This window comes from Rhinatrema bivittatum, chromosome 9 (genome assembly GCF_901001135.1).
Source record: "Rhinatrema bivittatum chromosome 9, aRhiBiv1.1, whole genome shotgun sequence".
NCBI classification, from domain to species: Eukaryota; Metazoa; Chordata; class Amphibia; order Gymnophiona; family Rhinatrematidae; genus Rhinatrema; species Rhinatrema bivittatum.
In genome coordinates, this window is record NC_042623.1 from 242,037,822 (window position 1) to 242,055,737 (window position 17,916).

The following is a 17,916-nucleotide window of genomic DNA, read 5'->3' on the forward strand; positions in this document are numbered from 1 at the left end:
TCTTACCTGCTAATTTTCGTTCCTGTAATACCACAGATCAGTCCAGAGGCCCACCCCTTTCTTCAGATACCGAAAGACTGTCTTTCAGAACCTGCTTAAGTTTTGTGTGTGTTTGTTTTTTTTATTGTTTAAGCTCCTTTCTGGCAGACATTCAAGGAGCAGTTTTTAGCAGTTCGGTCTGAGTTTTTGTTAGTGGTGAAGTGGTAGTCCGGAAATTTGGTTGGGTGCTACCCTTCGTTATTTAGTTCTGTTAGCATGGGCTTGGGTTCAGGTCCGTACTGAGTGACTGCAGGTGGCACTCGTTATGTAGCAGTGCCCAAAGTTCTAATTGTTCTCACTCCACCTGCTGGTAGGGATACACAACCCACTTTTCTGGACTGATCTATGGTATTACAGGAACAAAAATTAGTAGGTAAGAACCAATTTTCATTTAACAAGCTGCTTCTAAAGCCCACCTAGGAGGGGCTGCCAGATAGTGGCCAGCCACTTGCCAACTCTTCCTTCCCAAGAACCTAGAGCTGCATACATAGTTTCACTATAGAATTGATGTGTACCAGTAATTCTTCAGGGAGAAGCAGGATGATGGGCCACAGAAGTGGATGGTTATCCAGTGCCAATTCGGAGCATTTCCTGGAAAGCTATATTAAAAGCCTAGAAGGTTTAGCTATAGTCACACACAGCCCGCTCCAGCTTTTTTTTTTTTTTTTTGTTGGCAGACAACATTGGACATATTTTCTTCACACTGTTTCATTTCCTGAGTCTTTTGTGTTTTCGGGTCTCCACGGTTGGTCTCTCCGGCTATGTTCTCCTTAGTAGGTTTTTCGGTATTAAGTTTCATTTTCCTTTTTGACAAAGGCACTTGTCCCCACGTATCCATCAGCGAGGCCATCCCTCAGCATCCTTGGTTTACTGCCTTGTTCTGAAAGTTTCTTTTGAGTTCAGTGTGTAAATTTTTCTCACTAAGTTGGAGAAGAGCCAGCTGCTTCAAGTGGTACCTACGCTGCCATTGAAAGATGATAGAAACATAGAAATGACGGCAGAAGAAGACCAAACGGCCCATCTAGTCTGCCCAGCAAGCTACGCACTTTATCCATTTTTTTCCCCTTTTTCTCTCTCCCACCTGTTACTGTTGGCTTCCAGTACTCTCCAGCCCTAATTCCCCTCCACCCCACCACCAATTTAGAAAGCAGCGCCGTATCTGCATCTAAGTGACATCCAGCTCAATTAGGGGTAGCAACCGCTGTAACAAGCAGGCCACACCCGTGCCCCATATTCTTACCCACCCCTGTTTATTTTTTTGTTTTGAATAACATCCAATCATTAAATTTTCAAAATTATTAAAAATTCTCCAAACACCAATAAAATATTTCTAACAGACCCATCACATAATACCCAGTAATTAAAATGGCAGTCAATCAAGAAAGATAAACTTAAAAAGCCACCTTTACTTACCCTCTACAGTAACTCTCCTACTCCTTTCCCTTGTAGGCCAATAGCACATACCAGAAGCCACAAGGGCTGCTGAAGCTCTGTCATCACATTCTTCTTCCTTAAGGGCCATGACTAGTCTTGCGCTCTCTCTCGCACTCTCACTCTCTCTCTCTCTCTCTCTCTCTCTCTCTCTCTCTCTCTCTCTCTCTCTCTCTCTGCGCCGTGCAACAGGAAATCTGTTTGATATTGTGCTTATGCGCTTTGATTAAACTTAAGTCACAACATTTTTTCGATCAAATATGCTACTGTATGATAGCATGATTACAGCATTCCATCCCACATAAACCGTGGATATAAAGACTACATTCTATGCAAAGCATGGATAGAAAAACTTTCCAAGCTGACAAGTCTGACACTATATATTGTGCCTGAGTTACATACTCTTTAAATTATTCAATCTCAAGAGCCCCTGATGCAGCTGAAAGGGTGAAACTCTGCAAAGTCGGGCGGGTTCTGTTCTATTGAATAAATCTTCTTTCCAAGGTGTCTGTCTTGCTTTTGTTTTCTTAAAAATTTGCATTCAGACAGAGGGCTGCTGTCTGAGAAATATCCTTCGGATTGCAGTTACTCTTTTTACTCAATGTACCCCAGTCCTATTCTGGGTTACGTTATTTTTTAGCTCGATAAAATGCTGGTGGACAAGACTGTGGAGGTGGGATTGGGTACCATTAAATGGTTGGACTATGCACCAGTATGTGTCACTCGTGTTACGATCTGATGTCATGAGGCAGAAATTTTGGATTTGAATGATATTATTCTAGATACCAGTTATGTTGTACAAACTGTGGGGAAATGAGAGAGTATCTCCACGAGAATATTGCTGGGGACTGTAACCCAGTAAACATTAGGGTAGTGTATGAAAGTGGTGGTTAGGGGCAAACTGATCTCCTGGGTTACATTTGTTAAGAGGGAGAGGAAAGATGCCAGGTTAAGTCTTCTACAAAAAGTAGCTGTTAGAATTTCAGCACAAGCGATCCCTGAATCTTTAGTTGTTAGAAAAATTAGAGGAGACTAGACAAGAGTTTCAGGCTTTAGGTTTGAATAGGATTGCTTACCATTTAGAGATGACCAAGTGAGAGACATATGAACATGGAGGTAAGGCCAGCCGTCTGATTAGAAGACTTAGGAAGAGGGCAACTCAAAATCATATTTCTAAAATCAAGGATTGGGATGGGAAGTTCTTGTTTGATACATAAAGTATTGGTGAGCGCTTCATCCAATTTTATGGGGAACTTTACTCTGAGGAGAAGAGTATTGAGGAATATGTGATGGATGAGTACTTGGAAAAAAATCCCACTATGCTGTTTGGTGGAGGAGTGTAGGAGTTTGCTTAATGGAGAAATTAGGGCTGAGGAGGTTATCAAGGAGTTGAAATCAGGGAAGGCTCCAGGGCTGGATGGCTTTACAGCTAAATTTTATAAGACTTTTCAGTCAGTTTTGATGGGTCTGCATGTGGATGTGTTTAATGCCCTGGCTGGAGATGGGGTGTTATCTCCTAAGAACATAAGAACATAAGAAAATGCCATACTGGGTCAGACCAAGGGTCCATCAAGCCCAGCATCCTGTTTCCAACAGTGGCCAATCCAGGCCATATGAACCTGGCAAGTACCCAAAAACTAGAATTTTTCTGCCATAATTAGCTGGAATGCTAATTGGGAGGGTTTGAAACAAACACAATCTTGATAATATATTCATTTTCACAGTCGAGATCTTCCACAACCATGACAAATTCAAATGCTCCCATTTATCCCAATTAGCATTCCAGCTCATCTCCTAAAATTATGGCAGAAAAATGTTTTCATCTAGAGAAAGGAGGCCTCCACGAGTGGCTTAGGTGTTATATCAATCTAAACTTAGGGGGAGGTTTAGGTGTGCTAAACATAGAAAGGTATTATGTGGCTTCCCATATGTGGGATGCCATTGATTGGCAAAGAAGTAAGGGTATAAACCCTGGGTTAGGTTGGAGTAGAAGTGGGCAGGGAAGGTTAATTTAGGTATGAGAGTTTGGAGGGGGAGGGGCGGGGACTGGATTTCAAAAAATTTATCTTCCTGCACTAAGGTGACTCTGCTGTATGCAGGATGTGGAGGTAGGTTCTGGTGGGGGAACATAATTTATAACATAGTTCGTTCTTCCTGTTTCATAGGGCATTCCTTCCGGGTGATGACTCTGCTGTTTACTCCCGGTGGTGGGATTGGGGCATAACTAGGTTGAAATAGGTATAGGGGGTCTGAAAACATTTTCATGGCCTGCCCTTTGAGATAGGATATCTATCTCCAATAGAATATCTTTCATACCGTTGCTGCATTTTATTAACCAAAAAGAGGGTCATGCTAGATTTTAGAAAGGATAAGACCTTCAACAAGGTCTTATCCATTTGTGACCAGGCAGATACACTGAAGAGATCGATATGCAGAATCTATGGGATGTTAAATGGAGATCTTTAATCACCTCTTTCTCATATCAGGCTTGGGAAAAAGATTTAGGGGAATCTTTGGGTGACTATGTCTGGGATCTCTGTTTCTGGCTACTAAAAAATGCTCTTTGAGCAAGAATAATGGAAGTGGGCTACAAAATGTTGTTCAGATAGTACTTGTCCCCTGAGAGAATGTATCTGATGAACTTGGGGATGGATGGAAGTTATTAGAGAGAATCTGGAGAATGGGTTACATTTATGGTGGGATTGTCCTGTTGTGGGGGAAATGTGGGATCATTTCTTTAGAGCCTTGACAGGTCTCTTTGTGGCCAAAGATCCAAAGTTATTCTTACTTGGGATCAATGATCGACGTTTGTCTGAGAGTGGATATAACGTACTTATGCAGTTAGTGTTGGCTACTTAAGTGTGAGGTGGCATATAAACGGAAGGACCCCGGAGTTCTGAACAGCTTATCCATTAGGGGGCAATTAAATAAAATATGTTCTAGGGAAGATAACTGCTATAAAATTTAAAAAAAAAACAGTCCTTGATAGGGTTCCAAAAGACATGGGAGCCATATTGCCATTGGCTGGAAACCAGTATGAGCCAAGAGGGTTAATATTTTGGGTCGTTTCATGGCTTATTTTGATGATGCTAGCAGTCTGGCTAGGTCCCGGATGTACTGTTAATGTTACAGAATGAAAGAGGATCTCCTAGTTTATATCAAGTAGGGAGACGAAGTAGGGAGGATTGGAGAGAAGGGACAGTTTGGGGCAATATAAGTAATGAGGCTATGTAGTTAATTATGGTTACAGTGAAATGACTATAATGTTCTAGATATGTTGGCGTTTTTTATGTGGATATTTGTAAAGGTTTTTCTGTGTGGTTTAATCAAAATTTAAATGGCAAAAAAAAAAAAAAAAGACAGCGACTCTTGATGTGACAATAGGTTTGCTCAGTCTGTCCTTTCAATTCTGTCTGAGGTGTAGACTCCTATCTCCATTCCCTCTTAGGACCCGTTATTTCTTTATTTCACTTTTTTTTTTTTTTTTGGAAGAATCTTTCAGCTAGGGATTCCTATTTGTGTGGCTGATTCATCCTGTTTGTCTTCAGAGAAAACTAACAGGTCGTTACAGTAAAGCGCGGCCGTGATTCTCCTGTTTCTAACCCGCTTTGTACCCGCAATTTGGCTGCGTAAGTCCAACCCGCGATTCACTATCCCTTTTAACCCATCCTTACCGCTTCTTTAAATCAATGGGTAACCCTGTCCGCCCGCGGCATGTATATGATATGTAAACAATCGGATTAACTATTCCCTCCCATACAGTAACGTGCGCCCCAATTATCGCTTTTTTAACCTGCAGTTTTGCCGCATGTTTAACCTGCTAATTCACCGCCTACCCTTACCCCTGCGTTAGTGTGGAGCGTCAGGCAAGCCGAGACGAAATTTCACGGGCAAACTTTCCCCCAGTCCCCGCTCACCTGCCCTGGCCGTGTCCATGTGTGCCTATCTCCCACGCTGACAGCTCCAGAGCAGCCCCAGTCCTCTCTCCCCTCCTCCCAGGGACAGCCGGCGGCGAGAGCAGCTTCAGCAGCCCGGGGCGGATCGTGCGCTCCCCATGGCTCCCAGGATTCCTATTCTCTAAAAGGTAATGAGCGCATGCCGTGATCTCGGACATCCAGCCGGGCGCTCAGGTCACTGCGTGCGACGTGACAGGTACCAGCGCACCCAGGATGCTGTATAGCGCCTATACAGTAAAATGGATTGTGCTTCATGGATGCTTCTTGGACGCGGCTTGCATTTGCATGCCATTTAAATACTGTATCGAGCGGTATGTCATCCGAACTGTGCGTGCGGCAAATGCGGGTGCGCCCGGCACTGCCGCACTCTTTCTACCGCATCCTTACTGTATCGGCCTGTAAGTTAATTACTTTGTAACCTTTGTTCTCTGAGGACAGCAGGATAATCAGCCATACATTTGATATGGTGAATATTGTATTTCTTATTACTTAACTCTTATGCTGTTTGTATTATGTTGTGATCCACCTTGATTAACCTTGGCAGAATACAAGTTTTGAAATTAAATTTAAATTAAGCTCCCGCCCTCTGTCACGTGGTGTTACCGTTGTATGCTAGGCTGTTATATAGAACTAGTGGTGGCTGAGTGGAAACTCCTTACACATGATTGTGAAAAAGTTGCCTAGGCTTTTCCAGAGGGATCTAGGAAATGCTCCATGCATCATCGGATGATGCCCATTATCCTCTGAGGAGAATTTTAAACCAGGGCCTTCTGCTGGAGCTCAGGACTTGAGAAATGTGTTGCTAATTCTTCAGACATCCCCTCTTTCCCCACCCCCTGTGCTTGAATTGATGAATAGAATTTCTATCTGTATGACTTTATTTATTTTTATAATGCAGGCTACTAGTCAGTGCTTCTCAAGATGGAAAATTAATCATTTGGGACAGTTACACAACAAATAAGGTAAAGTTATTGAGAGGTGAGGGGCATCTGCCTTCTCTTCCTTACACTGAGCTACTTTCCTTCCAGATGGGGAGAGGAGTGTTCTGGGCAAAGTAGTTTGGGGGGGGGGGGGGGGGGGTCCTTGTACCATGGGGGTATAAGTTGGTTCTACCTTTTTGAAATACTCCATCATTGGAAGCAGTTATGCAACAGTTTGCCAGTTGCATGTTATGTCTAATGGCATCATATGTTCCAACAAATCACATCATCAGCATGCAACTTTATGTATTTTTTATTAATTTTACAATGAATTTCAGAATGTCTGATTTTTTTAAAAACCATTTGGTGTTGTGAGCTGACAGAAATGCATTTGAAAAGGCAAGATACTTCTTTAATGTATCATTGTTAGATCAGCAGGGCATGTTGTCCCCACTGTAACTTGGGCATACCAAATAAGTTACTTGTGCTGTCCCTCTAGGAAGAGGACGAGATCAGCGTCTTTCTGCAGGGCTTTCCAACATTAAAATGAGAACCTCTGGGGCTGGCTCAGTGGCAGTGCAACAATGCCCTGTGGAGGTCCTGGGGGGGAGGGGGGGGGCATTGTGCTCATTGCTTGAGGACCTTGGAGGGTGGATTTAGGGCCCATGTCAGTAGGATTGAGGAAGGAGCCCCGCTGTGTGTGGCCCCTTGCCTAGAGCTTTCCTTGCAGTGACCAAACTCTGTGGTGGGGAGGAGGAGACTTAAAATAGAGGAAAAAATCCCAGGTAATTGCAAATGAAGAATCATGACACCAAATCCCAGCCTGAGTTCCAGTTGACCTGGAAGTACAAAGGAATAGGAGGAAGTTACTGGGCCAAATTTCTTTTTGAAGTTCTCAACATTTAATGTGCTTCCATTTAATGCTGCCCTTCTGCTGTGGTAACAGTAACTTCTCAAAGGTCTGTGTGGAGATAAGTGAGTTTGGCTTTGTAGTTCTTGACTTTCTCCAGTATTGACCAAGTGAGCTGATTGTAGCTCTGGTTTCAGCTGAAATGTGGCCCTATGGCCCTTAATACAGTGCTATGCAGTGAGTGCGGTGTGATTTACATTTTGGTCCAGTGGGCAGAACTAATCAACATGTGCTGTGGCCTGACTTGTTACTCCCATTGAAGTGGTAGTAGCCTATTGGTTAGAGCAGTGCCCTACAAACAAAAGGAACCAAGGTTCAAATCCCACTACTGCTTCTTGTGACTGTGGACAAGTCACTTCACCCTCCGTTGCCTCAGATACAAACTGAGATTGAGAGTCCTCTGGGTGACAGGAAAACACCTACAGTACCTGAAAGGAAATCTTCTTTGAAGTGTCACAAAAGGCTGAATATACATACATTATTAGAATTGGAATACTTTGTGCTATACTCTGAATCTTTCAACATGTCTCTCCTTAGGAGTACAGGTTTAATGGCTTTGTCATGTTGGTAGATTTGGTGGTTCTGAGCTGGGGCCCCCTTTAACACTTGCATTTGACTTCTTGCTTATATTTTTAACTATCCCTTTACTATCAGTACTCTTCTTTAGTAGTAACCAAATTGGTGGTGGGAGAGCTCAGGTTCAAATCCAGTTGCTTTGCTGGCCAGTACTCCATGGAATGTTTAAGAATTGCTTTATATTGCTGTCTTATACACAAGGCCTTTCTGAATCTGAGTGTTCATGATTTCAATGGACATTTTATTCAAGCTTTTTTATATATTCAGAATGAAGTGCTTGCCAACTACCATTCCTTTCCTGTATTTAGTAGTGCATATCTAATCTGTTTGGTATTCTCAACAACAGTGATTTCAGGGTGTGTTTGGAACACAGTCATAGATGGGACAAGCTGTTTTGCTAAAGGTTTGACTTCAGATTCTCATTGATTTTCTCTGTTTCTGAAGATGCACGCCATTCCTTTGAGGTCCTCTTGGGTGATGACTTGTGCATATGCTCCATCTGGAAACTATGTTGCTTGTGGGGGACTAGACAATATTTGTTCCATTTACAACCTGAAAACCAGAGAAGGCAACGTGAGGGTGAGCCGAGAATTGCCTGGTCATACAGGTAAGGTGCATCAGAGTTTAACATGTAAATCCTGCTCCAGCACATTGTTGGTTTGGTGTAGAGTAGGATTATACTGAAGAAATGAGCTTTGTTGTCATTCCCTGTACGTACCAGGATCAGTCCAGACTCCTGGGTTTTGCCCCCCCTCTAGCAGATGGAGACAGAAGTTTATAAACAAAAACTCCGCCTACATATAGGCTGGTGCCACCTACAGTCTGGCAGTATTCTTCTGTCTCCTAGCAGGTGGAGAGGGTGCAAAACCTACAGTCTGTGTTAGGCCTACGTTGGTTAGGTGATTTTTGTAAAAAAAAAAAAAAAAAAAAAAAAAGGTAGGAAAGTTTGTTGGTTTTTTTCTAGTGGGAAGGGACCGCAGAGGCTTGCCTGCTGGTCCCAATCCCCGCCTCCCAGGGGAAGTTAGGGTCCTGAGGGGACTGTTCCCCCTGGTAGAGGCAGCCGAGGAGTGGGAGAGCCCCACGTACCGGCTCCACAGAGCTGGGGGTGATACCGGGGGTCCCGGCTCACTCCCCCCCAGCCGGCTCCGGATCCGAGGTAAGCAGTTTAAAAAAAAAAAAAAAAATTTGTTTTCATTTATTTTGTGTGCTGTGTGTGGTGTGTGTGCTTGTGCTTGCTAGGCTGTGCTTGCTCGCGGTGACTGGGGCCCGCCGATCCAGGGAGAAACTTTGATTTTTTTTTTTCTTTCTCTCTCTGCCTCCGTTCGCCGCGGCAGTGTGAAGGATGCCTCGGCAGGCATCGTGCAGGGCCTGCGGGTCCGCGGCGGGACGGGTGTCGCGCGACAGCCTCTGTTCTGTGTGCGTGGGCGGCGGAGAAGGGGGGTCGGCGATGGCCTCAGCGCCTCGGCGGAGTAGGCAAGACCGCGAGGTGTCAGCGTTTACGGAGCGGTCTGCGGCTAGTTCGTCGGGGTCGGCGGCCATTTTAACAGCGGTTTCGGCGGGAACGGCAGCCATTTTGTCGGCGCGGGCGGCACAAATTAGCGCGGGCCGGCAGACCACCGCACAGGTGCGTGACCCGCCACGTTTGTCCCCCCAGAGGGTGTCTGGAAGTGAGGAAGGGCCGTTAGGGTCCAGGTCTCCTGGGGATGATTCCCCCGAGGAGGAGGGGTCATCGGACTCCTCATTTAACTCGCGGTTCGTGTTGCTCATGCATAAAGCTTTTAAAGCACGCCGCCTGGCTCGGAAGAGAGTTCCGGGGATCCCCGCTTCTGGGAGCGGAGCGCCAGCGGCCAAGGCCCCAAAATCCGACACGGGGGGAGGGGGGCTGTCTGGGCCCAGGCCCAAGCCAAGGCCTCTTCGTTCCAGGGGGGCGGAGGGGCCTTCGCTCTCCTCGTCGGAGTCGGAGGCGCTGGAGGATCCGGAGGAGGATCTGGACTGCCCATCCCAGCCCCCGAGGGGGGTTGAGGGGGAGGAAGAGCCGGAGCCTAAGGATGCAGGGACACTGCACGCTACGGATGGGGACGATCCAAAGGTAGTTCGGTTGTTCCATAGGGATGAGCTAGGGCCCCATATCCCTGAAATCCTGGGGGAACTGGGAATCCCACTTCCCCAGGTAGAATCTCGTCTGGGTCAGACGGATCCGGTTGTCTTGGGCCTCAGGGGTCCCTCGTCGGCTTTTCCACTGCATTTCTCGGCATCGGATTTGATGTTTAAGGAGTGGGATACTCCGGATTTGGGACTCAAGGTAGCTAAGGCTATGGATAAGTTATATCCACTGCCGGAGGACGTGTTGGAACTTTTGCGTCTGCCAAAACTTGATTCGGCGGTGGCAGCGGTTACCAAAAAGACCACCATCCCGGTAACGGGAGGTACGGCTCTCAAAGATATACAGGATAGGAAGTTGGAGGTTCAACTGAAGCGTATTTTTGAGGTCTCGGCGTTAGGAATCCGGGCCGCGGTCTGTAGTAATTTTTCGTTGCGAGCCGGGTTACGCTGGGCACAGCAGCTGTTGGCGAATGAGTCTCTGTCGACGGATGAGGCCAGACAGGCGAGTCGATTGGAGGCGGTCATCGCTTATAGTGCGGACGCCTTTTATGATCTCCTGCGCACTTCGGCACGGACCATGGTCTCGGCGGTAGCGGCGCGGCGACTGTTGTGGCTTCGCCATTGGGCGGCGGATGGTACCTCCAAGGCTAGGTTAGGCTCCCTCCCCTTTAAGGGGAAGTTGCTCTTTGGTAAGGAGTTGGAGGATCTCCTGGAATCCTTGGGGGAGAATAAAGTGCACCGTTTACCGGAGGATAGATACCGTTTCCGGGGTGCTCCAGCCGCTCGGCCGCGGTTTCGTGGGGGCCGTAGAACTCGGGTGGCGCGCGGATCGAACTCTTCGTTCCGTCACGGGGCGGCCCGCCAACAATCGTACTCGCAGTCCTTTCGTGGGCGTCGATTCGGCCGTCCGGGGGCCGGTCCAGCTGTGCAGGGCGGGAAGCCAGCACAATGAAGTGAGGCCGGTCCGTTCCTCGGTTCCCCCGGTTGGAGGAAGGTTAAGCCGGTTTTACGAGGAATGGGCCAAGATTACGTCGGATCAGTGGGTCCTAGAGGTGATAAAACACGGCTACGCGTTAGATTTTTCATGCCGTCCGGCTCCGGCTTTTCTGGTGTCCCCTTGCGGGTTTTCAGAAAAGCGCCGGGCGGTGCGGGAGACTCTGGCGCGGTTGCGCGACCTCGGGGCCTTCGTTCCGGTTCCGACCGGCGAACTCCGACAGGGCCAGTATTCCATTTATTTCGTGGTACCCAAGAAGGAGGGGACGTTTCGTCCCATTCTCGACTTGAAGAGTGTCAACAAGTGTCTAAGGGTTCCGCGTTTTCGAATGGAAACTTTGCGGTCCGTGATCGCGTCGGTCAGAAAAGGAGAGTTTATGGCCTCTCTGGACCTCACAGAGGCGTACCTGCACATTGGGATTCGACGGGAGCACCAACGGTTTCTCCGTTTTGCGGTACTGGGGCAACATTACCAGTTTCAAGCGTTGCCGTTTGGCCTCGCAACGGCTCCGCACACGTTCACCAAGATTATGGTGGTGGTGGCGGCGAGACTCCGCCAGGAGGGGCTGTTGGTGCATCCATACTTGGACGATTGGCTGATTCGGGCCAAGTCGAGGACTCTTTGTCAGCTGGCGATTCAGCGGGTGCTGCACCTGTTACGCTCACTGGGCTGGGTGGTCAACCTGGCCAAGAGTCATCTGGTGCCGTCGCAATCCTTGGAGTATTTGGGGGCGGTGTTCAACACGTGTCAAGGCACGGTGGCCCTAACGCAAGAGCGTATCCTCAAACTACAGGGGCAAATTCGCAGGTTGTTGCGCAAACCGGTCCCAGTGGTCTGGGACTATCTGCAGGTCTTGGGCTCTATGAACTCCACGCTAGAGTTAGTTCCATGGGCGTTTGCGCATATGCGTCCCTTGCAGTCCGCGTTGCTCTCCCGCTGGAGCCCGGTCTCAGAGGAATTTTTCCTCAGCCTGCCGTTGACCCAGGAAGCCAAAGACAGCTTGCCATGGTGGCTCTGCCAGGAAAACTTGAGTCGCGGGGTTTCGTTGGAAACTCCGTCGTGGACGGTGGTTACCACGGATGCCAGTCTGCTCGGTTGGGGAGCAGTCTGTCTCGGTCGAGCGGTTCAGGGAACATGGTCGGCTCGGGAGGCGTCGTGGTCCATCAATCGGTTGGAAACTCGAGCGGTGCGATTAGCTCTGGTGAAGTTCCTCCCGCTTCTCCGCGGGCGTTCCGTCAGGATTCTGTCGGACAATGCGACCACGGTGGCTTATATCAATCGTCAGGGGGGAACCAGGAGTCAGCCGGTAGCGGCAGAAGCTCGGTCGTTGATGATATGGGCGGAGGCCCATTTGAGCAGTATCGCGGCTTCCCACATAGCCGGGGTGGAAAATGTCCAGGCGGATTTTCTCAGTCGGCATTGGTTAGATCCCGGGGAGTGGGAGCTCGTGGAGGACGCCTTCAGGCTCATTTGCGATCGGTGGGGCACACCAGCGGTGGACCTGATGGCCACGTTCCGCAATGCAAAGGCTCCTCGATTTTTCTCTCGTCGACGGGAGACGTTGGCGGAAGGAGTGGATGCATTGGTAGTTCAGTGGCCGAGGGATGTGTTACTTTACGTGTTTCCTCCGTGGCCGCTTATCGGACGGGTGCTGCGTCGCATAGAGCAGCATCCGGCGGAGGTGATCGTGGTGGCTCCAGAATGGCCAAGAAGGCCCTGGTTCGCGGATCTGGTGAATCTAGCGGTCGAAGGGCCACTTCGGTTTCCGTTTCTGCCGGATCTCCTACATCAGGGACCCGTTTGTTTCGACCTGGTGCATCGCTTTTGTCTAGCGGCATGGCTTTTGAGAGGCAGCGGTTGAGCTCTAAAGGGTACGCGGCTTCCGTGGTGTCCACGCTGTTGCATTCCCGAAAGAAGTCTACGTCTCTGGCGTACGTGCGCGTGTGGCGACTGTTTGAGACTTGGTGTGTGCATCGCGGCACAGCACCTACCCGGGCGAATATTCCAGATATTCTGCTGTTTCTCCAGGAGGGGTTGGCTAAGGGCCTGTCCTGTAGTACTTTGCGGGTGCAAGTGGCAGCGCTAGGATCTTTTCGGGGGCGGGTGCACGGAGTTTCGGTAGCGCAGCATCCGGATGTGGTGCGTTTCCTTCGGGGGGCAAAACAGTTACGCCCTCCGTTTCGTCCTCCGTGTCCGTCTTGGAATTTGAATGTGGTTCTGAAAGCGCTGTGTAAGGCACCGTTTGAGCCTCTGCGACACGTCACTCTTAAGGACTTGACGCTCAAGGTGGTATTTTTGGTGGCTATGGCATCGGCGCGGCGGATTTCTGAGCTGCAGGCTCTGTCGTGTCGAGAGCCTTTTCTGAGGATTTCGGATTCGGGAGTCTCCTTGCGTACTGTGCCGTCTTTTCTACCAAAGGTGGTTTCGTCCTTTCACGTCAATCAGACGGTGGAGTTGCCATCGTTTGGTCAGGGACAGTCTTCGGATCCCTTAGCTAGGGACCTGCGGAAGCTGGATGTTCGGCGCGTCTTGTTGCACTATTTGGAGATCACTAATGTGTTCAGGGTCTCCGATCATCTGTTCGTCCTCCATGGTGGTCCCCGGCGAGGTAAAGCGGCTTCCAAGACTACAATTGCTCGTTGGTTGAAGGAAACCATTCGCTCAGCATATTTGTTGGCGGGGAGACCGTTGCCGGTGGGACTGAAAGCCCACTCAACTCGCGCCCAGGCTGCATCCTGGGCGGAATGCCAACATATTCCTACAGAGGAGATCTGTAGGGCGGCCACTTGGAAGTCAGTCCATACTTTTGCCCGGCACTATCGTTTGGATGTGAAGGCGCCAGGGCCGTCAGGGTTTGGAGAAGGGGTGCTTAGAGCAGGCCTCTCCGGCTCCCACCCTCAGTAAGGGAAGCTCTGGTACATCCCAGGAGTCTGGACTGATCCTGGTACGTACAGGGAAAAGAAAATTAGGTTCTTACCTTTTGCTAATTTTCGTTCCTGTAGTACTGAGGATCAGTCCAGAGTCCCGCCCAGTATTGCGATTGTCTGCCGGGAGAGGATGTGTGATCTGTGTGCTGTTTCTGGAATATGTTTGTTTGTTGGTTACCTCGAGTTCGGTACCCAGTTGGGTGGAGTTAAGCTTCAGTTTGGCTTAGTTTGGAGGTAATCTTCAGTGTTCTTTGGGTTATTTGTTGCGGGTTCTCCTGCTACTTTGACATTCAGTAATACTGCCAGACTGTAGGTGGCACCAGCCTATATGTAGGCGGAGTTTTTGTTTATAAACTTCTGTCTCCATCTGCTAGAGGGGGGGCAAAACCCAGGAGTCTGGACTGATCCTCGGTACTACAGGAACGAAAATTAGCAAAAGGTAAGAACCTAATTTTCTTTTTGCCCAGCATACGTCACTTGCTTAACACTTTTTGTTTACTTTAATATAATGAGCTACACACAGTGTGATATTTCTGTACTTAGAATATAAGGTACTATGGAACAAGATTTCTAAAACAATTAACCAAAAGTGAGCCATGCTGTATCAAGGAGCTAGCACTCTTCTTGTGGCTAGTCTGCTTTTAGAGATAATAGATTCTTCCTTTATATCCAATGCTGGTATTTGTAATAGAACTTCTCTAATGATTGCGTGTTTGATTCTTGTATGTTTCAGGTTATTTGTCCTGTTGTCGCTTTCTAGATGACAACCAAATTGTTACAAGTTCAGGAGACACAACCTGGTATGTGTAAAAGCTACTGGCTTATAAATGCTTGCCTTTTCAGCATTGTAAGGCACCAATCCTAGAAGCCTTTCAAATCTCTTTATTTTGCCCATGGATCCTGCCATGCAGCATTCATTGTCATGCGGTTGGTCATTTTCAGATAATCGGATATTTAAATGCAGGGAACTTTTGCTGTTTTGCAGTACTGACTGAGCAGTTTATTACAGGCCATCTGCAGGTTTCTGCACTGGTGCTGGAGGAATCATGGAGTTATGACCTAAGAAACTCAATGCTCTCAGTAAAGTGTGCTTGGATCATAGCCCATTGACCCTCTCTAGAATGGCAGTTAAGATAATGTATTGACATAGATGTGTAATGCATTCATCTTGAAGTTTTCTCTTTGTGTATTTCTGTAGTGCTCTCTGGGATATTGAAACTGGCCAGCAGACTACAACCTTCACAGGCCACACCGGAGATGTGATGAGTCTCTCTTTGAGTCCTGACATGCGAACTTTTGTTTCTGGGGCTTGTGATGCTTCATCTAAGCTTTGGGATATTCGAGATGGAATGTGTGGGCAATCCTTCACAGGACATGTATCTGATATCAACGCAGTTTGTGTAAGTGTTCATCATGCATATTGTATATTTGTTCTTGGTGAAGACTTAGAAACCTGTGACTGCACTTTGGATGACCATCGTATAAGCTGTTGTGGCTATTTTTCGACTCACTCATGATGGAAAGGGAGGGGACAAGAATTGTTAAAATGAGACTATAACTGGTTTTTACCCTCAGGCAAGCTAGTGCAGTCTTTTATTAGGAACTGTTTACTTGTGATGTGGTGGTTGCTTCCCAGAGATCATAAGTCATCCAGTCATCATATTAAGTGAGAACTCCCTTTGGTTTATTCTCATGTTTTTCAAGCCAAGCATGTGATTTATTTGTGTACTGCTGCTGATAGTGAAGCAGCAGTCCTGGCATAAATGTGACCCATTCAGAAAAATAAAGTTGACTGAATGTAATAAATTCCTTCAGCCCCCTACTCTTGTCATAGCAAACACCTTGTTCAAGGAAAATATAAATAGCACATCTATATAAATAAAAATGTTAAATAGTTTGGACAAAATCGCTAATCTCAGAAACCACTGAACTGATTGCTTTCAAATTTGGACACAACCTTCATTTCGCATACAGGAAGGTTCTTCTGTACTTACATTACAGATATGTCACACCTGTGACAGGTAAAATAGGTTTAAAAATTTTTTCGAGAAAAGTGACATCTGCTGGACGTAAGCGCCTTCTGTTATACCTTACACTAACACGTTACACTAATCATTTTGCCAGTCCAGGTCCACGTTTCACTTCCATTTTAACACATTCGCGCACTTTTTTCGCCAGAAGATAACTATTTCCTTTACAGATAAAATACACCCACCACCCTCCTCACGCCCCCCACACACACACGCCAAATTGATTTACTTCCTAGGCCCTCACAACACACAAAACCTGACAGAAGTCCGGTAGGCTCCAGCGGGGGGGCCAGGACCGGTCCGGGACAAATCTCCTACATGGCGCCGACGGCCCTTTCCCTTACTATGCCACTCGGGGACACCAATGGCAGCAGTAGCCCATGTGACATAGTAAGGGCGAGGGCCCCTCGACGCCATTTTCAGGACTGGCAGCCGGCGGACCTTTGCCCTTACTATGTCAGAGGACCTACCGCTGCCATTGCTTCCACCCCACTGACATAGTAAGGGCAAAGGGCCGTCGGAACCTGTTTCAGTGCTCGCAGCCGATGGACCAACGCCAATACATCGCTCCCGGACCGCTCCTGAACGCCAGCTCCACCGACTGACATTTTTATCAGGTCTGTCATTACCACCCCCCAAACATTGCAAACATCTAGGGGAGGGGTCACGATGGGGGGTTTTATTTGGGGTGGGGGCTTCCCACAGAAATAGAAAGACAAAGGTTTTCTGATCTGAAGCGTAGGCAGTAGGCGGGGGGGGAGGTGACAGGGGAGGGGAGAATCAGGGGGGGAGGTGAGTGTCGGGGGAGGGAGAATGAGGGGAGAGGTGAGTGTGAGGGGAGAGAGTTGGAGTGGGGACAGGGGAGGGAAGGGGGGGGGGATGAGTGACTGAGGTAAATGAGCAAGGGGGAGGGAGGGTAAAGAACCTGACTCTGCCACTGCAACGCGTGGCCGGGTACCGCTAGTATACAATATATTATTATTATTGTATATTATTTTTCTTGCAAAAATGGAATACATGTTACACATAAAGAGATCCAGTTTGGAAGATTTCTTCCCAAGGAGTTGATGTACCTGGTTTGATCATCTCCCCTGGTAAAGGCTAACGAGCAGGGTGTTGGTGACCTTTTCTGGAGACTTAAAAAAACTGCTGGTCCAATTCCCTTGTTTTCCCAGATACCCCTTTCTTGCCAGTAGTGATTTCTGCAGTGCTCCAGCAAGGGATGTATTCTGGCTATTTCTTGTTTTTCTAATTAGAATAAAAAAAAAAAAAGCAGCAATGCAGCTGTCATTGGGTGCTCAACGATAAGAAGTGAGGGCGGTGGTTGTCTGTGCCAGGATTGGGAATCTCCGTTTAGGCAGAAGAGTCCAGTAAACGAGTGGTTGTCGGATCGGGGAGTCCATCATGTAGCAGGCAGCACATGTGGCTTGAGTGGCAATGGTGCCAGCAAAGAACCATAGCAAGCATTGCCGCTCATGTAGTATGCAGTGCACACGGTGACTGCAGTGGGATTGTGTTTCCAGGGGAGAGGGCAGCTCGAAGGGGACCGGCACAGCTCCATCGGACAAGAGGTCGCCTCTGTTGGCAGGAGCAGGCACAAGGGCTATGGGAATGGCAGCCGTTTTGAGTTTGGATGCAGCAGTGGGAAAAACCTTGGAAGATGAAGAGGACGACGCAAGAGGCGTCTGATCATGAAGGGGTGGATCCTATCATGGATAGATTGCGAGATCTGGCAAAGATTTTTCCTTCTATAAGTTGGTGGTTGGTGTGAGATACTCCAGAGACCGGTCTAAAGGTGGGGAGAGTGATGGTGAAATTGTATCTTACTTGAGGATGCCCTGGATCTTTTAATACTTTTCAAAGGTGGGTGTATCTGTCTCTGCGGTGACCAAGAAGACCACCAATCTGATGCCAGGATCCACCATATTGAAAGATGCTTAGGACTGAAAATTGGAGAGTCAGCTTAAGAGGATTTTTGAAGTCTTAGTGTTGGGCATCGGGTGTTGGTGTGCAACAGCTTTTATGCAAAG

At 47.9% G+C, this 17,916-nt stretch overlaps 1 protein-coding gene across 8 annotated transcripts in view; it reads left to right on the forward strand.

The window, feature by feature from the left end:
* Positions 1-17,916, forward strand: part of GNB4 (G protein subunit beta 4) — a 98,075-nt gene that overhangs the window by 55,339 nt on the left and 24,820 nt on the right. For all 8 annotated transcript variants that reach the window (XM_029615966.1, XM_029615967.1, XM_029615972.1 and 5 more), the window contains 4 exons: positions 6,325-6,388; positions 8,277-8,439; positions 14,590-14,656; positions 15,055-15,256. In XM_029615966.1, coding sequence (XP_029471826.1) covers positions 6,325-6,388; positions 8,277-8,439; positions 14,590-14,656; positions 15,055-15,256 — 496 coding nt within the window. The remainder of the gene's footprint in view (positions 1-6,324; positions 6,389-8,276; positions 8,440-14,589; positions 14,657-15,054; positions 15,257-17,916) is intronic.